Raw genomic sequence first — 25,000 nt, 5'->3', positions numbered from 1 at the left:
TTCTTCGGGATTTTGAAACTTAGATTTTTTTCTTTCACGCAAAATTCCAAAAATAAATCTGAAAGAATTTAATTCTTTATGTTATTAAGAAAATAACTGCAGATGCTGGTACAAATCGAAGGTATTTATTCACAAAATGCTGGAGTAACTCAGCAGGTCGGGCAGCATCTCGGAGAGAAGGAATGGGCGACGTTTCGGTTGGAGTCCCTACTTTGAACTACTTTGAACTCTGGTGCTAGTTCCCAGTTCAGTGTTTGCATGGCCCAGTAATAATTCTTCAGCCTGTGGTTAAAGGGATAAATACTTGCTTGTTTTGTGCGCACAGGCCTCTGATCCCATGCCGAGTACTCTATACAATATGTCTTTCTAATTGCAGCAAGCATCAAATGCAGAAATGATCATCGCCAGCGGCAAATGCTTGGAATATTTTTAACAGCTGACTGCAAATTGTAGGCTTTAAAAAGTTTCATCATAATGCAGGTTGCATTAAATTAATCGGGTTGTCTCTGAATTAATTGCTGCGATTAACTTGCCATAAGATCTCCAGTAATGTGGCAACTGTTGATGTACCGACAAGGGTTGCACATTGTGAGTTCTTGCATTCCGCCATGATCGGGCGGTCACGGTGGCGCAGTGGTAGAGTTGCTGCCTTGCAGCGCCAGAGTCCCGGGTTCGATCCCCACTGCGGCCGCTTGTCTGTATGTTCTCCCCGTGACCTGCGTGGGTTTTCTACGAGGTCTTTGGTTTCCCCGCCCGCACTCCAAAGACGTACAGGTTTGAAACATATAAACATAGAAAATAGGTGCAGGAGTAGGCCATTCGGCCCTTCGAGCCTGCACCGACATTCAACATGATCATGGCTGATCATCCAACTCAGTATCCCGTACCTGCCTTCTCTCCATACCCCTGATCCCTTTGGCCACAAGGGCCACATCTAACTCTCCCTTAAATATTTTAAAACCTTTTCAGTCAGAAGTTTTGAATCTGTGGAATTCTCTGCCTCAGAAGGCAGTGGAGGCCAATTCTCTGAATGCATTCAAGAGAGAGCAAGATAGAGCTCTTAAGGATAATGAACTGGCCTCAACTACCTTCTGTGGCAGAGAATCCACAGATTCACCACTCTCTGTGTGAAAAAAAAACTTTCTCATCTCGGTCCTAAAAGACTTCCCCCTTATCCTTAAACTGTGACCCCTTGTTCTGGAATTTGCAGGTGAATTGGCTTGGCGTATGTGCAAATTGTCCCTAGTGTGTGTAGGATAGTGTTCATCTGTGGGGGTCGGTCGCTGGTCGGTGCGGACCCGGTGGGCCGAAGGGCCTGTTTCCGCGCTGTATCTCCAAACTAAACTAAAATCTGGCTCAAAATCAGTCAAAAACTCAAATGATTTTGTTTTGGTTGTTTATAGACTCGGAGTGATACACCATGGAAACAGGCCCTTTGGCCCAACTTGCCACACCGACCAGCATGCCCCATGTATACTAAGCCCCACCTGCCTGCGCTTGACCCACATCCCTCCAAACTTGTCCAAACCGTGTACCTGTCTAAATGTGTTTTTTGATGTTGCGATAGTGCTTCGACTTCCCCCCTTTCCCCCTCTGGCAGATTGTTCGGTACACACTACATCCTTTGTGTAATTTAAAATGAATGTTGCTCCTCAGGTTCCGATTAAATCTTCCCTGCCCTTTTCTTTTCATTTGTTTGAGAACTATGAAAATCTATATTTTGGCATTACTGACGACATACTCGCATTTTCAAAGACGATATTCTATTTTGACCACTTGGAATGCATTCTTGCATCACCACTTGGTTCGGAAACAGGTGTGCTCAAGATCGCAAAAAGAATTGCAGAGAGTTGCAGATGTAGCCGAGTCCATCATAGAAACATAGAAAATAGGTGCCATTCGGCCCTTTGAGCAATAACCCGTGCCTGCCTTCTCCACATATCCCTTGATTCCACCAGCCCCTAGAGCTCTATCTAACTCTCTCTCATATCATCCAGTGATTTGGCCTCCACTGCCCTCTGTGTCAGAGAATTCCACAAATTCCCAACTCTCTGGGTGAAAACATTCCTTCTCACCTCAGTTTTAAAATGGCCTCCCCTTTATTCTAAGACTGTGACCCCTGGTTCTGGACTCGCCCAACATTGGGAACATTTTTCTGCATCTAGCTTGTCCAGTCCTTTTATAACTTTATATGTTTCTATAAGATCCCCTCTCGTCCTTCTAAACTCCAGTGGAATACAAGAAACCCGATTCCTCCTTCAACCCCACTCAACCTCATTGACTCCATGTGTAGGAAAGAACTGCAGATGCTGGTTTAAACCGAAGATAAACACAAAATGCTGGAGTAACTCTCAGCGGGACAGGTAGCATCTCCTGGAGAGAAGGAATGGGTGACGTTTTGGAACAAGACGCTTCTTTTGAAGATGGGTCTCGACCCCAAAACGTCACCCATTCCTCTCTCCAGAGATGCTGCCTGTCCGCTGAGTTACTCCTGCATTTTGTCTCGTTGACTCCATCTACTTTTCAAAAATATCCAACATAATCAAGGACTTGTCCCACCCCAAACTTTCCTCTTTCGCCCTTCTCCCTTCCGGCAAAATATATATAAGTTTGAAAGAGTGCACCACCAGACTCGGGAAACACCTTCTTCCCCTCTCTTACAATCTTTACCGAAAGAGAGGGGAAGAGAGGGGAAGTTTTTGTTGCCTCCATCACAGTGAGGGGGTGTTTGGAGTCACTGTGATGGATGTTTGTGTTGGGGTCGTGTGTCTTGTGTTCTTTTCTTTTTTTGCTGTGTTTTGTAACTGCTGGAAATGTAATTTTGTTCGGTATCTCGGTACCGAATGACAAATAAAGTTCTTTATACTTTATACTTATACTTTAGAAAGGGTCCTTCCGTAAGCTGGGGGGTACTGTACGATTCACCTCTACCCCATTGCGGACAATGTCTGTGGAACTAATGCACGACAATGCTAAGCAGTTTATTCTGTACTCTGTATCTTCCTCTTTGCTCTTTGACCTGGGTAGACTAGCTCTAGTTTACCTGTCACGTGTACTGAGGTACAGTGAATATCTTTTGTTGCGCGCTAACCAGTCAGCGGAAAGACAATACTTGATTACACTCGAGAGATCAGCAGTGCTATAGATGTTGATTTGATTGTATCTAGCACGAGGTATATCGATCTATTTGGATAGCATGCGAAACAATGCGGAGTTTGTGTGTTCTCCCCATGATTAGTGTGGGTTTGATCCCACACTAGAGTTGCTGCCTTTGCAGCACCAGAGACCTGGGTTTGATTCTGATTACGGGTGCTGTCTGTACCTACTCCCTGTGACCGCATAGGTTTACTCGGGCTCTTCGGTTTCCTCCCCCACTCCCAAAGACGTGCAGGTTTGTATGTTAATTGGCCTTCGTTAAAGATTGTAAATTGTCTCCAGTATTGAGGATGGTGCTAGTGTACGAGGTATTGATGGTCGGTGTCGCTGAAGGGCCTGTTTCTGCACTGTGTCTCCTAACTACACTCAGTGGGTCAGGTAGCAACTGTGGACAGGTGACGTTTCAGGTTGGGATCCATCTTTAGATTGATCGTCAGCGATGGCAGAAGTCTGTGTTTTTTTTGGTCTATTTTGTTATTTTTAGTGTTTTTAAAAGTTTGTGTTAATGTTCTCTGGTTTGTTTTATGCGGGAGGTGGGGGAAGGGATCAGGGGAAACTCTTTTTTTCAATCTCTTACCTTGCCGGAGATGCGATTGTTTTCCCGGATCGTATGTCCGGTCGCTCTGCGGCCTAACATCGTGGAGCTGGCGACCCTTGCCCGGGACTGACTTTGAGCCCCACCGCAGGGACGTGGACTTGCCATCGGAGCGATCCCTTGCCTGGGATCGACGCTCCAACCGCGGCCTGTGGACTTTAACATCGAGGGAGCTGGCAGTCTCGGTTAGAGACCGACGTCGGGAGCTCCAAACAGCAGAAGGTTTTCGACCAGCCCCAACCCGGGGTAGATCGCCCGGCGTGGGGGAGATGAGATTTCCCCCAATGCAGGAGCTTGATCGCCCCGGTACGGAGGGCCTGACCGCCGGCTACGGGAGTCGAGATCGTCCCGTCAACGGAAGGCTCGAGGCCCCCGACCGCGGGAGAACAAATAAGGGAACAAAGAAGGGAAGGGAACTTTCCAGAACAAGGGGCCACAGTTTAAGAATAAGGGATAGGCCATTTAGAACTGAGAATGAGGAAAAACTTTCAGTCAGAGAGTTGTGAATCTGTGGAATTCTCTGCCTCGGAAGGCAGTGGGAGGCCAATTCTCTGAATGCATTCAAGAGAGAGCTAGATAGAGCTCTTAAGGATAGCGGAGTCGGGGGGTATGGGGAGAAGGCAGGAACGGGGTACTGATTGAGAATGATCAGCCACGATCACATTGAATGGCGGTGCTGGCTCGAAGGGCTGAATGGCCTCCTTCTGCACCTATTGTCATATTTTTTCGCCTTCCATCGCTGTGAGGAATGTGGAATCCGCTGTGGTGGATGTCTACGTTACATTTTATTTTATGTGGCTGTGTGGCTTGTTGCTTTTTACTTAGTATGACTGTGTGGTAACTCAAATTTCACTGTTCCTCATGGTACACGTGACAATAAATTGAATCTTGAAATAAGGGGGGGGGGGGGGAGCTTGAAAAGAGGTGTTGGTGGGGGAGCGTGGGTGGGAAACAAAACCTGGCTTAGTGACGGGATACAGGTGAGAGGGGTGGGTGGGTAGATGGATAGAATATGTAACAAAGGATAGAGGTAAAAAGGAAACAAAGGCTATCGGATAAAAGGAGAGGTGGACTAAAACGTAAAGCCAGAGGGAGGGACTGAATGGGGAAATAATCGGTTTAGTTATTGTTGTGTATACAGAGGTACAGTGAAAAACTTCTGTTGCATGTTATCCAGTCAGGAGGACTTTTGTTGCTATTGAGGGCGTGCAGCGTAGGTTTACTAGGTTAATTCCGGAATGGCGGGACTGTCATATGTTGAAAGACTGGAGCGACTGGGCTTGTATACACTGGAATTTAGAAGGATGAGAGGGGATCTTATCGAAACGTATAAGATTATTAAGGGGTTGGGACACGTTAGAGGCAGGAAACATGTTCCCAATGTTGGGGGAAGTCCAGAACAAGGGGCCACAGTTTAAGAATAAGGGGTTAGGCCATTTAGAACGGAGATGAGGAAAACCTTTTCAGTCAGAGAGTTGTGAATCTGTGGAATTCTCTGCCTCAGAAGGCAGTGGAGGCCAATTCTCTGAATGCATTCAAGAGAGAGCTAGATAGAGCTCTTAAGGATAGCGGGAGTCAGGGGGAGTGTGGGGAGAAGGCAGGAACGGGGTACTGATTGAGAATGATCAGCCAATGATCACATTGAATGGCGGTGCTGGCTCGAAGGGCCGAATGGCCTCCTCCTGCACCTATTGTCTATTGTCTATTGTCTATTGAGACAAGCAATACATGATTAGAATCAAGCCATTTACAGTGTATAGATACATGATAAAGGATGTACCTATACACTGTAAATAGCTCGATTCTAATCATGTATTGCTTGTCTCAATAGACAATAGACAATAGGCAATAGACAATAGGTGCAGGAGTAGGCCATTCGGCCCTTCGAGCCAGCACCGCCATTCAATGTGATCACGGCTGATCATTCTCAATCAGTACCCCGTTCCTGCCTTCTCCCCATACTCCCTGACTCCGCTATCCTTAAGAGCTCTATCTAGCTCTCTCTTGAATGCAATTTTGTGCAAGGTAAAGCTAGCAAAGTCCCATCGAGATAGTCAGAGGGTCACCAAGAGGTAGGTAGTAGTTCAATTCGCAATGGTCCAGGTTAGTATGTTTTAAACCTGTAGTCAATGAGGTCAACACCGAAATCTGTTTTAATAATGGTGTTTTGTTTGTGCGGCCCAGTTCAGTTTGGTTTATTGTCACGTGTGCCGAGGTGCCTTGAAAAGCTTTTTTGTTGAGTGCTATCCAGTCAGCGGAAAGACAGTACTTTATTACAATCAAGCCATTCGCAATTTGTCGACAATTCAGGACCATTCGGTTGGCCTGATACAGCTGTGTAGGTGCAATGGTACAGAGGCGGGTCGGGGACAAGGTGTGGGATAGGTGGGTTGCACATCTGGGAAGGGGGGCAAAAGAAAGGAGACATGAAATAGAGAGGGGGAGTTACTTGAAATCGGAAATTTCCATGTTCATACCATTGTATGAAAATAACTGCAGACGCTGGTACAAATCGAAGGTATTTATTTCACAAAATGCTGGAGTAACTCAGGCGGGTCAGGCAGCATCTTATAGGAGAGAAAGGAATGGGGTGACGTTTCGGGCCGAGACCCTTCTTCAGACTGAACTATGTTCATACCATTGGTTTGTAAGCTACCCAATGTGCCCCCCCCCCCCCCCCCCCGGCCCCCCCCCCCGTTTGTGTGTGGCTTCCACACTAGCAGTGGAGGAGTATCCAGTTTGTACGTGGCGTCACTGTGGCAGTTTGGCCCGTGTCTGCGCTCTATGACCTATTAGTTTGGATCAGAGTCAAATATAATGAAGGTTTATTGGACCTCCTCATTCCTTCCCACCCCTTCTCCTCCCACCACCCCCCCCCCCCCCCCCCCCCCCCCCCCCCCCCGCCCCACTAGTCCCACTGTTCGCATCCTTGTATCTGTAAGGGGTTTCTGCGCCGAGCTTTCGCCCGACCTAAGGTCCCTGTGCCTTGCTCTGATCCCTTGACCAGGCCGCGCTCACTGGTTCCCCGTGAGTGGTTCGACCCACTCACCCCCTCGGTTCTAGACACTGGACTTAGATGCAGGAGCGTTTATAGTGCACTTTACCTGTCTAAAACTGTCACAATTGTTTTGTTTCGTTGGGTTGCTGTTGTCTAAATTACTTAAATTATTGCATCGTATGGGAGGCGCATTCCCAATCTTGTTGTACCACTGGGTACAATGACAATAAAGATATATTATATTGTATTGTATTCGTATTGTATTGTATTGTATTGTATCCTTGTCGTTAGCCCATCTTCCCCAGCCAACAATGGACCGGCCATAGTGCCCTCCGCCCTCCCTGGAGGATATCTGCTGCTTTGTTTCCGGCCTTTCCTCCCTCTCCAATTCCCACCTGCCCCATGCCGCACGTACAATCTTTCCGTCTGAAGAAGGGTTCCCACCCGTCACGTCACCCATTCCTCTCTGCAGCCTGACCCGCTGAGATACCCCAGCATTTTTTGTCTCCTTCTTCACCATAAACCAGCATCTGCAGTTCCCTGCCATCACATAATAAGTTGCAACACAAGCTCATTTGCAAACGTCTAAACATTGACCCAGATGAAATAGTAAAAACTGGAAGATGGGTGGATGGCATGAATGACTGAAAATTCTACAATAATTATTCTACTATTATTCCAATAGTGCACTATTATTGTTGTTTTTTTTGTGTACATAAGTGCGTGGTGTGTGTATATATATCTATATATTATGTGTCTATATATATATATATATATATATATATATCTATGACTGAAGAAGGGTCTCAACCCAAAACGTCACCCATTCCTTCTCTCCAAGGATGCTGCCTGTCCCGCTGAGTTACTCCAGCATTTTGTGTCTATCTTTGATTTAAACCAGCATCTTCAGTTCCTTCCTACACATTTTCTACGATCTATATATATATGTGTGTATTTGTGAGTATGTGCATATACACACACTGAACTTTTTTTTCTCTCAATAGACAATAGACAATAGGTGCAGGAGTAGGCCATTCGGCCCTTCGAGCCAGCACCACCATTGGATGTGATTATGGCTGATCATTCTCAATCAGTACCCCGTTCCTGCCTTCTCCCTATACCCCCTGACTCCGCTGTCCTAAAGAGCTCTATCTAGCTCTCTCGTTGTTTATATTGTTTTGCGGTGTACTATGTTTACATATTCAGCAAGTAAGAATTTCACTGTTCTATCTGGGACAGATGACAATAAAACAATCTTGACTATTGAAACGTTAAAAGGATGTTGACCCTGGGAAGTGCTCAAACAACCAGCTATGCACATGGAGCTGGCAATTGTTGCACAGATTTCAGTGACTTTTTTCTGCCACGTTTATCAGTGTTTCGAAGTTTTGTTGTTACTGGATTTTAACTTGTAATGTCTGGGGAAAAGGTCAGCAAGTGATAATGCGTGTGAAGTATAAATACTAGAGTCGTACAGTTGTGGAAACAGGCCCATCACCGACTAATTGTACAGTTGTACAGGGCATTGGTGAGACCACACCTGGAGTATTGCGTACAGTTTTGGTCTCCTAATCTGAGGAAAGACATTCTTGCCATAGAGGGAGTACAGAGAAGGTTCACCAGATTGATTCCTGGGATGGCAGGACTTTCATATGAAGAAAGGCTGGATAGACTCGGCTTGTACTCGCTGGAATTTAGAAGATTGAGGGGGGATCTTATAGAAACTTACAAAATTCTTAAGGGGTTGGACAGGCTAGATGCAGGAAGATTGTTCCCGATGTTGGGGAAGTCCAGAACAAGGGGTCACAGTTTACGGATAAGGGGGAAGTCTTTTAGGACCGAGATGAGAAAGTTTTTTTTCATACCGAGAGTGGTGAATCTGTGGAATTCTCTGCCACAGAAGGTAGTTGAGGCCAGTTCATTGGCTATATTTAAGAGGGAGTTAGATGTTGCCCTTGTGGCTAAAGGGATCAGGGGGTATGGAGAGAAGGCAGGTACGGGATACTGAGTTGGATGATCAGCCATGATCATATTGAATGGCGGTGCAGGCTCGAAGAGCCGAATGACCTACTCCTGCACCTATTGTCTATTGTCTATTGACAGGCAGCATCTCTGGAGAGAAGGAATGGGTTTCTATGTTTCTAACATGTCCCATCTACACTAATCCCACCTGCCCGCGTTTGGCCGATATCCCTCTAAACCTATCTATCCTGTCCTGCTGAGTTATTCCAGCGTTTTGTGTGTATCTTCAGTTTAAACCAGCATCTGCAATTCCTTCCTACACTATCCATGTGCGTGCCTAATTGTTTCCCAAATGTTACGAAAGTCCCTGCCTCAACTACCTCTTCTTGCAGCTCGTTTCATACACTGACCACCCTTCGTGTGATAAAAGTTACCCCTCAGATTCCTATTAAATCTTTCCCCCTTCACCATAAACCCGTGTTCTCTGGTTCCGGATTCCTATGGGGTGCCAACTATCTCACTCCCAAATACGGGACAAGGTGACTTCACTGCCCCACGTGACCTCACCCAGCCAATGGCCATGTTCTCCCTCTCCACCAAGGGTGGCTGCTCGGGCCGGGAGGCGGGTTACTGCGTAACTTCTGTTAGGCCCCGCCGGGGCCTCCGGAACTACACTGTCCGGAAGGTAGACAGCTTTTTTTTCCTACTGGAGTGTCTGGGCCTGCAGTGTCCGGGCCTAATTCGGGGCAAGGGCAGTCCCGTATGGGACAAATCAATTTAGCCCAAAATATGGGATGTCCCCGCTAATACAGGGCAGTTGGCAACCCTATAGATTCCCCTGCTCTGAGCAAGGGACGTTGTGCGTCTCCCCAATCTATTCCCCTCATGATTTCATACACCTCGATGGGCAGCGGTAGAGTTGCTGCCTTACAGTGAATGCAGCGCCGGAGACTCAGGTTCGATCCTGACTACGGGCACCGTCTGTACGGAGTTTGTACGTTCTCCCCCTGACCTGCATGGGTTTTCTCTGAGATCTTCGGTTTCCTCCAAATACGTACAGGTATGTAGGTTAATTGGCTGGGCAAATGTAAAAATTGTCCCCAGTGTGTGTAGGATAGTGTTAGTGTGCGGGGATCGCTGGGCGGCGCGGACCCGGTGGGCCGAAGGGCCTGTTTCTGCGCTGTATCTCTAAATCGAAAAAAAAAATCATTTAAATACTGTGGGGAATCAGCATTGCTTGGACACAGAAACACAAGGGTAGGAACAACACAATGTTTATCTGGAGACCGACAGTGGCCAAACAATAGAGGCTCCAGTTGAAGTAAACCAGGGCGCAAATATCTTGACAGAGAGCATCACAAAGATTAAAGAGGAAATGCAGCTTGTATTCTCATGACCCAGATTTGGAGTGCAAATCTTCAGGGAAGAGAATTGTTCTCAACTGACATCTCCTGCCACGGAGAATTACAGAATGAGAGGAAGAATGCACAGTGCACAGTGATTAACCTTGAAATTATTCTTCAGAAAGAACAACATCCCATCCCTCCAGTTCCAGCCTTTCCCGTTTCATTTCCTATTTCTGCTGTTAGCTTAGTTTAGAGAGACACAGCGCGGAAACTGGCCCTTCGGCCCACCGAGTCCGCACCGACCCGCAATCCCCGCACATTAACACTATCCTACACGCACCAGGCAGGGACAATTTGCATTTACACCAAGCCAATTAACGTACAGACCTGTACGTCTTTGGAGTGTGTGGAGGGAACGTAAGATCTCTGAGAAAACCCACGGGGAGAACGTACAAGCTCCGTACAGACAGCACCCCTAGTCAGGATCGAACCCGTATCACGGGCGCTGTAAGGCAGCAACTCTACCGCTGCCTTCCAGGACTTGGTGTTTGGCTCTTGATTGCCTCCATGTCCAGCACTGTTATTTCTTTCACACGTCCAACGTGATGTCACTGTTCAAACATTTTTATTTCTTTCCTGTCCACATTCATCTTCTATTTATTTTTACGCCAGACAGATCATTTGTAGTGTGCAACCATTTGGTGCCGTCTCTCCGTGGGCCATCGCCATTTGGTGCCGTCTCTCCGTGGGCCATCACCATTTGCATTGTCCCTGCCTTAATCCTTGTTTCCCTTCACCATCTTTTACTTCACTGCCATCTGAAACGTGCTTGTCTTCAAACACTTTGTACATTTTGCCTTGTTCTGGTTTAGTTTAGAGACAGTGTGGAAACAAGCCCTTCGGACCACCAGTCCACGCCGACCAGCGATCCCCGCACGTTAACACCATCCGACGCACACGAGGGAACAATTTACATTCATGCCGAGCCAATTAACCTACAAAACGTGCACGTCATTCCTCCCACACTCCAAAGACGTGCAGGTATGTAGGTTGATTGGCTTGGTAAACGTAAAAATTGTCCCAAGTGTCCGTTGTTGTTGTTGAGAGAGATGATTGGCGTGGACTGGTGGGCCGAAGGGCTTGTTTCCACACTGTCTCTAAACTAAATCAGAACAAGGCAAAATGTACAAAGTGTTTGAAAGACAAGCACGTTTCAACGATCCAGAACAAGGGGCCACAGTTTAAGAATAAGGGGTAGGCCATTTAGAACTGAGATGAGGAAATACTTTTTCAGTCAGAGAGTTGTGATTCTGTGGAATTCTCTGCCTCAGAAGGCAGTGGAGGCCAATTCTTTGAATGCATTCAAGAGAGAGCTAGATAGAGCTCTTAAGGATAGCAGAGTCAGGGGTTATGGGGAGAAGGCAGGAACGGGGTACTGATTGAGAATGATCAGCCATAATCACATTGAATGGCGCATGCTGGCTCGAAGGGCCGAATTGCATCCTCCTGCACCTATTGTCTGTTGTCAATTGACCCGGTGGGCCGAAAAAGGCCTGTTTCCGGGCTGTATTCTCTAAACTAAACATTGGAGTGTGTGTGAGGAAACCAAAGATCTCTGCGAAAACTCACGCAGGTCACGGGGAGAAAGTACAAATTCAGTACAGACATCACCCGTAGTCGGGATTGAACCAGAGTCTCTCGCGCTTTAAGGCAGTAGCTCTACCGTTACGCAAAGGTGCCGCCCCGATGCTGAGAATGAAATGCTCAGACAAGGAACTGCAGATGCTGGAATGTTAAGCAAAACACAAAGTGCTGGAGGAATTCAGCGTGTCATAGAAAATAGGTGCAGGAGTAGGCCATTCGGCCCTTCGAGCCAGCCCTTCGGAAAATCTCTTCAATCCTGACCCGAAACATCGTCTGTCCATTCGCTCCCACAGATGCTGCTTGACAAGAGAGTGTTAGGTTTAGATCAATATGATCGTGGCTGATCATCCAATATCAGTACCTCGTTCCTGCTCTTCCCCCCCCCCCCCCCCCCATATCCCTTGATTCCTTTAGCCCTAAGAGCTAAACCTAACACTCTCTTGTCAAGCAGCATCTGTGGAGGGAATGGAAAGACGATGTTTCGGGTCAGGATTGAAGATTTCCGACCCAAAATGGCGTCTGTCAATTCCGTCCATGGATATTGCCTGACTTGCCTGAGTTCCTCCAGCTTTTTTTTTTTTGTGTTCTCACAATGTTATCAGCTGTTTCTTGCTCCTTGAATGTTGTCCTGAGCTGAATCTTTCCAGCATTGGTTCGGTTCTTGCCAGCATCAGCTCATCCTTTCAGATTTCAAAAAGGACCAGCTCCTTATCGTTAATAAAATCCAGATCACATATCATATTTTCTGCGAGCGCTTCACACAAGTTAACAATCGGACAACATTGTGCCCCTTCATGACACGAAAAATACCACACTCATCCGGGCGACATGTTGGCACAGCGACAGAGTTGCTGCCTTACAGCGCCAGTGACCTGGGTTCGATCTGACCACGGGTGCTGACTGTAGGGAGTTTGTACGTCCTCCCTTGACTGCCTGAGTTTTCCCCGCGTGCTCCGGTTTCCTCCAAAGACGTACGGGTTTGTAGGTTAAATGGCTTCGGTAAAGACTGTAAATTGCTGTTGAGGGCGTGCAGCGTAGGTGCACTAGGTTAATTCTCGGAATGGCGGGACTGTCGTATGTTGAAAGACTGGAGTGACTAGGCTTGTATACACTGGGATTTAGAAGGATGAGAGGGGATCTTATCGAAACATATAAGATTATTAAGGGGTTGGACACGTTAGAGGCAGGAAACATGTTCCCAATGTTGGAGGAGTCCAGAACCAGGGGCCACAGTTTAAGAATAAGGGGTAGGCCATTTAGAACGGAGACGAGGAAAAACGTTTTCAGTCAGAGAGTTGTAAATCTGTGGAATTCTCTGCCTCAGAGGGCAGTGGAGGCCAAGTCTCTGAATGCATTCAAGAGAGAGCTAGATAGAGCTCTTAAGGATAGCGGAGTCAGGGGGGTATGGGGATAAGGCAGGAATAGGGTACTGATTGAGAGGTGATCAGCCATGATCACATTGAATGGTGGTGCTGGGCTCGAAGGGGCGAATGACCTACTCCTGCGCCTATTGTCTATTGTCTCTAATGTGTGGACAGTACTGTTGTATGGGGATTGCTGGTCTGCACGGGCTCGGAGGCCGAAGGGCCTGTTTCCACACTGTATTGCTAAAGGTAGAAGTTTAAAAAAAAAGTAAATTAGCTGATGTTTGGCTGTTCTTGTTTATCGGAGTCCAGGGAGGGCCTCGGAACTGAGGAGCATTCTTGTCTAAAATGGAAATAAATTGTCCCTGGTGTGTGGGATAGTGCTAGTGTATGAGGATCGCTTGTCAGCGGGGACTCTAGTGGGCCAATAGGCCCGTTTACACTCTGGACGTTCCGCCTGCGGACTTCAACATCGAGGAGCTTGCAGTCCTCGGGTAGGGACAGATGTCGGGAGGCTCAAAACCACAGAGGGGTTTCGACCAGCCCTGACCCCGGGGTCAGATCTCCCAACACAGGGCAGGAGGGCCCAAACGCTGCCGGCTACGGGAGTCGAGATCATCCTGGCAACGGAAGGCTCGAGGCCTTCGACCGCGGGAGAACAAAGAAGGGAAGAGATTGAACCTTTTGGCTCCTTCCATCACAGTGAGGAATGTGGAGGAGTCACTGTGGTGGATGTTTATGTTAAAATGTATTTTGCGTGCCCTGTTGCTTTGAATTGGTATGACTGTATGGCAAAACAAATTCCTAGTATATTGCAAAACACACTTGGCTAATAAAGTATGATAATGATGTATCTCTAAACTAAACACTTGAATTCTCCTTGTGGATCTGTAGCTTTCCCTGCTTTGGATTGTACCTAACTTTCCCTTTAAAATGTCTTTTTTACTCTCTCCCCGATAATTCTCTTGGGCAATAGGTTCTCTGCTCCTACAACCCCTCTGTGGAATGAAACTAAGTTCTCTAAAGCTTTTCATGACAATTTACAATTAATGATGCCCATCTGTTTTCCCCCAAGCAGAGGAAATAAATTTGTCTCCGTTGACATTAGAACATAAACAGTAATAGTGGCCCGTGAAGCCTCTTGCATCTGCTACCAACATTCAATAAAAGGATCAAATCCAGTTTAGTTTATTGTCACGTGTACCGAGGTACAGTGAAAAGCTTTTGTTGCGTGCTATCCAGTCGGCGGATAGCACGCAACAAATACAGATCACAATCGAGCCATTTGCAGTGTACGGATACATAAGGGGATGGCGCAGCGGTAGAGTTGCTGCCTTACAGCGAATGCAGCACCGTAGACCCAGGTTCGATCCCGACTAGGGGTGCTGTCAGTACAGAGTTTGTACGTTCTCCCCATGACCCGCGTGGGTTTTCTCCGAGATCTTCGGTTCCTCCCACACTCCAAAGTCGTACAGGCATATAGGTTAATTGGCTTGGTAAATGTAAAAATTGTCCCTAGTGGGTGTAGGATGTTTAAGGATAGCAGAGTCAGGGGGTATGGGGAGAAGGCAGGACGGGGTAGTGATTGAGAATGATCAGCCATGATCACATTGAATGGTGGTGCTGGCTCGAAGGGCCGTATGGCCTACTCCTGCACCTATTGTCTATAGGATAGTGTTAATGTGCGGGGATCGCTGGTCGGCGCGGACCCGGTGGGCCGAAAGGGCATGTTCCCGCTCTGTATCTCTAAAAGAGAACATTTATTGCATGGTGAAGGCAGCTAAATCTGATCAAGGATTGTCAGAGAGTTACCAATGAGCTCTATTGTAGTTCAGTACTGCTATCTAGTTGTTGGTCGGATGGGCTCAGTTGCCTGAAAACAGCTGGGAAGAAACTGTCCCATGAATCTGGAGGTGTGCGTTTTCACTCCTTTATATACCTTTTGCCTGATGGGAGAAGAGGGTGGCCAGGGTGCGACTCGTCCTTAATTATGGCTGCTGGCCTTGCTCAGGCAGCGTGAGGTGTAGATGGAGACAATAGACAATAGGTGCAGGAGGAGGCCATTCGGCCCTTCGAGCCAGCACCGCCATTCAATGTGATCATGGCTGATCATTCTAAATCAATACCCCGTTCCTGCCCTTCTCCCCATACCCCCTGACTCTGCTATCCTTAAGAGCTCTATCTAGCTCTCTCTTGAACGCATTCAGAGAATTGGACTCCACTGTCTTCTGAGGCAGAGAATTCACAGATTCACAACTCTCTGACTGAAAAAGTTTTTCCTCATCTCAGTTCTAAATGGCCTACCCCTTATTCTTAAACTGTGGCCCCTTGTTCTGGACTCCCCCAACAATGGGAACATGTTTCCTGCCTCTAAACGTGTTCAACCCCTTAATAATCTTATACGTTTCGATAAGATCTCCTCTCATCCTTCTAAATTCCAGTGTATACAAGCCTAGTCACTCCAGTCTTTCAAAATATGATAGTCCCGCCATTCCGGGAATTAACCTAGTAAACCTGCGCTGCACGCCCTCAATAGCAAAAAATATCCTTCCTCAAATTTGGAGACCAAAACTGCACACAGTACTCCAGGTGCGGTCTCACTAGGGCCCTGTACAACTGCAGAAGGACCTCTTTGCTCCTATACTCAACTCCTCTTGTTGTGAAGGCCAACATTCATTGGCTTTCTTCACTGCCTGCTGTACCTGCATGCTTCCTTTCAGTGACTGATGCTCTAGGACACCCAGATCTCGTTGTACGTCCCCTGTTTCTAACTTGACACCATTCAGATAATACTCTGCCTTCCTATTCTTACAACCAAAGTGGATAACCTCACACTTATCCACATTAAACTGCATCTGCCATGCATCCGCCCACTCACACAACCTGTCCAAGTCACCCCTGCAACCTCATAGCAACTTTCTCACAGTTCACACTACCACCCTGCTTTGGATCATCTGCAAATTTGCTAATGGTACTTTTAATCACTTCATCCAAATCATTAATGTCTATTGAAATAGCTGCGGTCCCAGCACCGAGCCTTGTGGTACTCTACTAGTTACTGCCTGCCATTCTGAAAGGGAACCATTTATCCCCACTCTTTGCTTCTGTCTGTCAACCAATTTTCTATCCATGCTCAGTACCCTACCTCCAATACCATACGCTCTAATTTTGCCCACTAATCTCCTATGTGGAACCTTGTCGAAGGCTTTCTGAAAGTCACATCCACTGGCTCTCCCCTGTCAATTTTCCTCAAAGAATTCCAGGAAGATTAGTCAAGCATGATTTCCCCTTCGTAAATCCATGCTGACTCGGAACAATCCTGTTACTACTAGATAAATGTTGGTTGGTTGTTTTTAATTATTCTATATAAGGCATTGTAACAGTAATTAGGATCAACATGTAAAGCCCTGCACTTTCAGCAGTAACAATTAATTCCGGATGATTGTGTCTGAGTTCCCTAAACTAACTGAAAAGCATAATCCATTAGATTGACTTTGAAAAATAATTGCTTTAAGGCTCTTTTTGCTAATTTACTCTGAATTTCTTGTCCACTAGGATGCACTATTTTGTTTTTTCTCTTTCTCATCGTCGTGTGGCAAGGCAGGTGCATGGCTGGTCTTATAATGGACCTCCTGACTAAAATTGCCCCTTTCGAAGTGCAGAGGTGTTAATTTGATAGGGTGGGTGAGAGGATTGGAAGAAGGCGTAGAGGCAGAGTTGCTGCCTTACAGCAGCAGAGGACCTGGGTTCCATCCTGACCACAGGCGCTTGTCTGTACGGAGTTTGTAAGTTCGCCCCGTGACCTGCATGGGTCTTCTCCGAGATAATCGGCTTCCTCCCACACTCCAAGGACTTTAGGTTAATTGAGTTGGCATTAAGGTAAAATTGTTCCTCGTAGGTGTTAATGTGCAGGGATCACTGGGCGTGGCGGACTCGGTGGGCCGAAAGACCTGTCTCCATACTATATCTCGAAACTAAACTTAAAAACAAGTTGTGATCCTGGTGCACAAATCCTAATTAATGGCAAAGGTGAGACATGCATGTGCCAATTTCCTCTCATTCAGTGTCAAGTTTTCAGCGCCGCTCTGGTTATGAATTTGTTAGTCTAAAGAAGGCTTTAGACTTTAGAGATACAGCGCGGAAACGAGCCCTTCTGCCCACGGAGTCCGCGCTGAACAGCGATCGTTCACTAACACTATCCTACACTCTAGGGACAGTTTACAATTTGTACCAAAGTCAATTAACCTACACACCTGCATGTCTTTGGAGTGTGGGAAAACCAGAACACCCAGTGAAAACCCACATGGTCACAGGGAAAATGTGCAAACTCCGTGCCGACAGCACCCATAGGTCTCTGGCGCTGTAAGGTGGCAACTCTACCAATAGGGCCAATGTGCCACCCTCTACCCCACTGTTACCAATCGTACTAATAATTAAGATCAAGGTCCAGAATGTCCTTGGGTGGCATACAAGCAATTAACTAATTAATTAACATGGGGACATGCATGGAGACTGAATCTTGCCCATTTTTCCCTTGTGTTTATTATAATTACTTGTGGTTAATATTTTAGCATCAAGTTTGTCTAATTGGCATGGTAGAATATTTTCCATGCAATGAAATACTTTGTTAAAATGGTTAATTGGTTTAATGATGTTGGTTTAGCGATGTTTAATAACTAGAACACCAATGTCTCTCCCATGCTCTTAATCAAATGCTGCCATTGTTAGCATCGACTGATCACTTGGGACCTCTGTCTAATGGACGACAATCTCTGAGACCCATATGTCTCCAATTCAATAGTGAGAGGGAGGGGGAGGAGGGTGGGGGGATGGAGGAGGGGGGAGGAGGGGGGATGGAGGGAGGGGGGAGGAGGGGGGATGGATGGAGGGGGGAGGAGGGGAGGAGGGGGGAGGAGGGGAGGAGGGGGGAGGGGGGAGGGAGGAGGGGAGGGGGGGAGGGAGGAGAGGAGGGAGGAGAGGAGGGGAGGAGGAGGGGAGGAGGGGGGAGAGGAGGGGGAGAGGAGGAGGGAGAGGAGGGGAGAGAGGAGGGGGGAGAGGAGGGGGAGAGGAAGGGGGAGAGGAGGGGGGAGAGGAGGGGGGAGAGGAGGGGGGAGAGAACCCACGTGGTCACAGGGAGAATGTACAAACTCCATGCTGACAGCACCTGTAGTCGGGGTTGAACGCAAATCTTTGACTCTGTAAGGCAGCAAGTCTCTACTGCTGTGCCGCCATGTAACAATGTAATCCAAGTGCACAAAAAGGGTTCATTTAATGGGGGAAGTTCCCCTTTTTTCATCTTTCCCATTCGCGCGTTCAATCAATGGTCTTATCTTCCTTCCATTTTTGTATTTCAGACCTGTCGGCCTTCATCGGCTTCCTCAATAGTCCATCTGCTTTTACTCTGCCTCCTCACTGAAAGCCACAGCAGGGTTGGCGTTGGCTTGGCTTCACCTCTTGCTCCATGGTGACCTGCTACAAGTGAACAATGACCACTACATTCCCAGGTAATGCTGCTTGGAAATAACTTGGGAATAACTTGGGATTTCAACGGGGATGTGCAATAACAGGGGGAGGTATTTTAAGAAGGTATCCTCCTTGTATGAAACATGATTACAGATGTATGTACTATACATAGGGTTTGCCAACTGTCCCCGCATTAGCCGGGACATCCCGTATTTTGAGCTAAATTGGGTTGGTCCCGCCCTTGTCCTGTATTAGGCCCGGATGGCGCTGTAGGCCCGAGCACTGAAGGGCCCGGACTGCGCTGTAGGCCCGGACGGCGCTGTAGGCCTGGACGGCGCTGTAGGCCCGGACGGCGCTGTAGGCCCCGGGACGGCGCTGTAGGCCCGAGCACTGAAGGCCCGGACTGCGCTGTAGACCCGGACGGCGCTGTAGGCCCGGACGGCGCTGTAGGCCCGGGCGGGGGCTGTAGGCCCGGGCGGGGCTGTAGGCCCGGGAGTGGCTGTAGGCCCGGACACTGTAGGCCTGGGCGCCGCCTAAAGGAGGTTGCGTAGCAACCTGGCCTCCCGGTCCGGGCGGGCCGCCATTGTGTGGAGCGGGAGCATGTGGCCGCTGGCTGGGTGAGGTCATATGGGGCGCGGGGTGCTGACGTCACCCGTTGTCCCTTATTTGGGAGTGAGGAAGTTGGCAACCCTAACTATACATGATTACAATCGACCCCTTCACAGGGTACAGATACATGATTAAGGATTTTGTGCAAGGTAGAGTCCGATTGAAGATCGTCTGAGGGTCTTCAGTGAGGTAGATAGTAGCTCAGGCCCACTGTCTCGTTGTTGGTAGCATGGTTCACTTGCCTGGTAATGGCTGGGAGGAAACTGTCCCTGGAGAACTGGTTCTCCAGGTCGATCAAACTTTTAGTTCCTGCATAAAAACACTCGGGTGCAGAAAATCGTCAGGTCAGGTCGCATCTGCAGAGGAAATAATCTGAAGATGGACACAAAATGCCGGAGTAACTCAGCGGGGACAGGCAGCATGTACAGGAGAGAAGGAATGGGTGAAGTTTCGGGTCGAGACCCTTCTTCTAGGCTGAGTTGGCCACTTAAGGATCAACGCTCTTTCCAATTTCAAACTTCATCTCCCAAGCCTGGGGATCTTGAGTCTCTGAGCTTTTGGTAGCTAAAAATAGAAGCTGCACTGAAGTGCTTTCATTTTGAATCTCAAGCAGCTGGGGAGGCTCATAAACATAACTGCTTGTAATGTTCCGTGAAGTATGCCTTCAGCATTAATTAGTCATCTGCCTCTTGTCCAGCTTCTCACAGCACTGAATTCAGGTGTGGGATGAGAGTGCAGGTGTGTGTATGTATACATAGGGAGAATAATGTGAGCTGTCGTTTGTGTGTCATTAAGATTAATATGCGTGCTTTAGTTGTTTATGGAGAAAATAATGTTTATTACATCGGCAGACTTGTTGATGTCTGTATTTCACTGCCTTTTGACCCGAGAACACGTTACTGCAATTTGATAAGTTATTGGAGCAGAATGAGGCCATTCTACCCATCGCATCCACTCCACCATTCAATCATGGCTGACCCATGACACCCGTACTAATCAAGAATCTGTCAATCCCTGCTTTAAAAATATCCATTGACAGCCTCTACAGCCTACTGTGGCAAAGAATTCCACAGATTCACCACTCTCTGACTGAAGAAATTCCTCTCATCTCCTTTTATAAAGGTTTGTCCTTTTATTCTGTGGCTGTGGCCTATGGTCCTAGACTCTCCCACGACTGGAAACTATTTGAATCGTTTATCAGGTGCCTAAAACTGTCTGAGCCAATTTGGCCTTTTTTGGGGGCAAAGGGCGTTATTTGTGTATTGAAGGTTATGCAAAGCAAACATTGTACCTTTCCGTTTAGTTTCAGAAGAAACTTAGAAATTAGCTGACCCACAGAGACATGAAAAATAATTTGAACATGCAAGCTGCTGGCAGAACAAAAGGTTCATGAAAATGGGTCATTCATCAACTCATCCAGCGTGGAAACAGACAGGCCCATCGGCCCAACTTGCCCACACCGACCAATACATCCCGTCTTTGCACGAGTCCACTTGCCCGCAGTTCCCCAGTCTAAACCCATCCATGCACCTGTCTAACAGTACCTGCCAAGGCAGGCCAATGTCAGGGGTTATGGGGAGAAGGCAGGAGAATGTGATTGAGAGGGAAAGATAGATCTGCCATGATCTGCCACTTGACTTGTCTTAAATAGCGTCCCCTTTCTCTACCTCCTGTCATTCCAATACCCTCACTAATGACTAAATACAGTTCATTAATAGGTGCTGGAGATGGTGAATAAAATGCTATTAAAATACTGTCGGCGCGGTGGGCGCAGCGGTTAGAGTTGCTGCCTTACAGCGCCAGAGACCCGGGTTTAATCCTGACTACGGGTGCTGTCTCGTACGTACTTCCCGTCACCCGCTTGGCTTGTCCCCGGGTGCTCCGGTTTCCTCCCGCACTCCAAAGATGTACAGGCTTGTAGGTCAATTTGGCTTCAGGTAAACATTGTAAATGCCCCCCAATGTGTAGGATAGTAGTAGCGTGCGGGGATCGCTGGCCAGCATGGACTTGGTGGGCCAAAGGGCCTGTTTTCGTGTTGTATCTCTAAACTAAAGGGGCAGGGCCATTTAGAACGGAGATGAGGGAGAACCTTTTCAGTCAGAGAGTTGTGAAGCTGTGGAATTCTCTGCCTCAGAAGGCAGTGGAGGCCAATTCTCTGGATGCTTTCAAGAGAGAGCAAGATAAGGATAGCGGAGTCAGGGGGTATGGGGAGAAGGCAGGAACGGGGGTACTATAGACAATAGACAATAGGACAATAGGTGCAGTAGTAGGCCATTCAGCCCTACGAGCCAGCACCGCCATTCAATGCGATCATGGCTGATCACTCTCAATCAGTACCCCGTTCCTGCCTTCTCCCCATACCCCCTCACTCCGCTATCCTTAAGAGCTCTATCCAGCTCTCTCTTGAAAGCATCCAACGAACTGGCTTCCACTGCCTTCTGAGGCAGAGAATTCCACACCTTCACCATTCTCTGACTGAAAAAGTTCTTCCTCATCTCCGTTCTAAATGGCCTACCCCTTATTCTAAAAACTGTGGCCCCTTGTTCTGGACTCCCCCAACATTGGAACATGTTTCCTGCCTCTAATGTGTCCAATCCCCTAATTATCTTATATGTTTCAATAAGATCCCCCCTCATCCTTCTAAATTCCAGTGTATGCAAGCCTAATTGCTCCAGCCTTTCAACAAAGGACAGTCCCCGCCATTCCGGGAATTAACCTACTGATTAAGAATGATCAGCCATGATCACATTGAATGGTGGTGCTGGCTCGAAGGGCCGAATGGCCTACTCATGCACCTATTGTCTATTGTAAACTACTGTAGGGTCATCAGTTATTTGAATGCAACAATCTACTTTGATTCCTAAGAACTTGCATTGCACCAAACGCCCGTTACTCATATGCGTGTGATCAGAGAGGCAGCATATTCTCAGTTTTCAGTTCAGTTTATTGTCACGTGTAAGTGAAAAGCTTTTTGCTGCGCGCTACCCAGTCAGCAGAAAGACAATACATGATTGCATGTTCACCCAGAGAGTTGTGAATTTGTGGAATTCTCTGCCACAGAAGGCAGTGGAGGCCAATTCACTGGATGAATTTAAAAGAGAGTTAGATAGAGCTCTAGGGGCTAATGGAATCAAGGGGTATGGGGAGAAAGCAGCACGGGTTACTGATTGTGGATGATCAGCCTTGATCACTATGAATTGGCGGTGCTGGCTCGAAAGTTTGCCTACTTCATCATCATTATCATCACCGGCGATCACTCGACTGTCCTCTCCATAGGGTTGGCCGCCTGTGCGTGTCTTTGTTTAACGTGGGGAGACTGGTGCACAGACAGCCACCACACACACGGTTCTTGACAGATCTGGGTCAGGATCCAGTGGCATGGAGTCCAAGACGACCGGGGACACTTTTCTGCTGTAGCCTTCATCCATCCGCCTTCCCAGCCGTTGTGACGCTCCACTAAAGTCAGCCATCATCCTCCCTCCGCCTGTTCCACCGTTGAGGTATTGGTTGGATTTCTCTTTGTCAGGGACCTCCCTCTCGACCTTACCGCCATGGGTGACCCTACCAGGAGCGTAGCTCCAGACGGCATCGCTGTCAGGATCTCAGGACCACACGAGCTTCTCCACCACGATAAGGCAAGGTGACAGTCCACGGAGAAGATTACTGCCTACTTATTCCTCCACCGACAAACCCTTTTCCCAACTGTGGCTCTCGAAGTTCCGCTCCTCGCCCTCCACATCCAACTGCTGCAGCCCTTGATCCTATTATTCAAGACCTTACTTTAAACTTTCCCTGCGTAGAAGCCCTCCTGCTCCGATACGTCACGTAGTTTCTCTGCACCTCCTGTGATCCTGAAACCACTTGGTTTCCCCAATTTAGAGACGGAAATAGGGAAGAAGTGTCCCGACCCCAAACGTCGCCTGTCTCATTTCCGCCATACATGAGAGAGCTGGATAGAGCTGTTAAGGATAGCGGAGTCAGGGGGTATGGGGAGAGGGCAGGAACGGGGTACTGATTGAGAATGATCAGCCATGGTCACATTGAATGGTGGTGCTGGCTCGAAGGGCCGAATGGCCTACTCCTGCACCTATTGTCTATTGTAAACTACTGTAGGGTCAGTCATTTGAATGCAACAATCTACTTTGATTCCTAAGAACTTGCATTGCACCAAACGCCGTTACTCATATGCGTGTGATCAGAGAGGCAGCATATTCTCAGTTTCAGTTCAGTTTATTGTCACGTTTAAGTGAAAATCTTTTTGCTGCGCGCTACCCAGTCAGGAGAAAGACAATACATGATTGCATGTTCACCCAGAGAGTTGTGAATTTGTGGAATTCTCTGCCACAGAAGGCAGTGGAGGCCAATTCACTGGATGAATTTAAAAGAGAGTTAGATAGAGCTCTAGGGGCTAATGGAATCAAGGGGTATGGGGAGAAAGCAGGCACGGGTTACTGATTGTGGATGATCAGCCTTGGTCACAATGAATGGCGGTGCTGGCTCGAAGGGCCAAATGGCCTCCTCCTTCAACTATTTTCTATGTTTTTATCCATGTTTCTATGTACAATTAATCCATTTAACAGTGTACAGATACATGAGAAGGGAATAACGTTTCGTGCAAGGTAAAGCCAGCAAAGTCCGGTCATGGATAATTTGAGGGACATCAGAGGTAGATAGTAGTTCAGCACTGCTCTCTGGTTGTGGTAGGACGGTTCAGTTGCCTGATAATCACAAGAGCCTTGAAGAATGGTAGAGCTGGCTACGATTGCAATGTCCAAAAAAACTTTGGGACAGCTGCTTCAAGAGGAAAGATTTAGCGGGGATGTGGGGTCAAATGCAGAGAACTGAGATTGGCTTAGGTAGGTGACTTGGTTGGCATGGATGAGTTGGGCCAGAGAGCATGTTTCTGGCCTGTATTACTCTGCGGAGGAAGAGAGGAATATTATAAACAACGTGAAGACAGAAATTAAACACGCGCAATAATTGTCTGTGGTACTAACTAATACAGAAACCACAATCGGAGGCAATCTGTTCAAATTAAGCTAAGTATTAAACAACATGCGTCAGTAAACATCTCATCAATAGCTAGCGATGGGAGGTTCTTCAGCCTGTAAAATATGGGAGAGAATTTTGTGGTCTGACATTAAAAAAGGAAAAAAATTGACTTCATTGATAGACAATAGGTGCAGGAGTAGGCTATTCGGCCCTTCGAGCCAGCACCGCCATTCACCGTGATCATGGCTGATCATTCACAATCAGTACCCCGTTCCTGCCTTTTCCCCCATATCCCCTGACTCCGCTATCATTAAGAGCTCAATCTAACTCTCTCGTGAAAGCATCCAGAGAATTGGCCTCCACTGCCTTCTGAGGCAGAGAATTCCACAGCTTCACAACTCTCTGAGTGAAAAATGTTCTTCCTCATCTCCGTTCTAAATGGCCTACCCCTTATTCTTAAACTGTGGCCCCTGGTTTCGGGACTCTCCCCAACATTGGGAACATGTCAGTCTGAGGAAGGGTCTCGACCCGAAACGTCACCCATTCCTTCTCTCCCGAGATGCTGCCTGACCTGCTGAGTTACTCCAGCATTTTGTGAATAAATCGGGAACATGTTTCCTGCCTCTAGCATGTCCAATCCCTTAATAATCTTAATAAGTGTCACACTGAACTGCTATGAGACAGACAGAGAGAGGTGTGGGTACGTTCAATGCAGTGTCTCAAACTAACTTCTATGTTCAGTAGACATAATATTGCTTAAATATATAAATATAAGTCAAAGTTTAGTTAGTATGCATTATTATTATGTGTTATCATTGCCTCCATTGTATTAACTATGGGGATAGATGTGGCCCGCCATCTACTCACAAAC

At 47.4% G+C, this 25,000-nt stretch overlaps 1 protein-coding gene across 3 annotated transcripts in view; it reads left to right on the top strand.

Moving 5' to 3' along the window:
• The window catches only part of gypc (glycophorin C (Gerbich blood group)), a 110,494-nt gene that overhangs the window by 16,251 nt on the left and 69,243 nt on the right, over nt 1-25,000 (top strand). For all 3 annotated transcript variants that reach the window (XM_078403316.1, XM_078403313.1, XM_078403312.1), the window contains exon 2: nt 18,420-18,569. In XM_078403316.1, coding sequence (XP_078259442.1) covers nt 18,551-18,569 — 19 coding nt within the window. In that variant the 5' untranslated portion in view covers nt 18,420-18,550. The remainder of the gene's footprint in view (nt 1-18,419; nt 18,570-25,000) is intronic.

This window comes from Rhinoraja longicauda, chromosome 8 (genome assembly GCF_053455715.1).
Source record: "Rhinoraja longicauda isolate Sanriku21f chromosome 8, sRhiLon1.1, whole genome shotgun sequence".
NCBI lineage: Eukaryota > Metazoa > Chordata > Chondrichthyes > Rajiformes > Arhynchobatidae > Rhinoraja > Rhinoraja longicauda.
The sequence above is the reverse complement of the archived record's forward strand: the minus strand, read 5'-3'. Positions and strand labels throughout refer to the sequence as shown.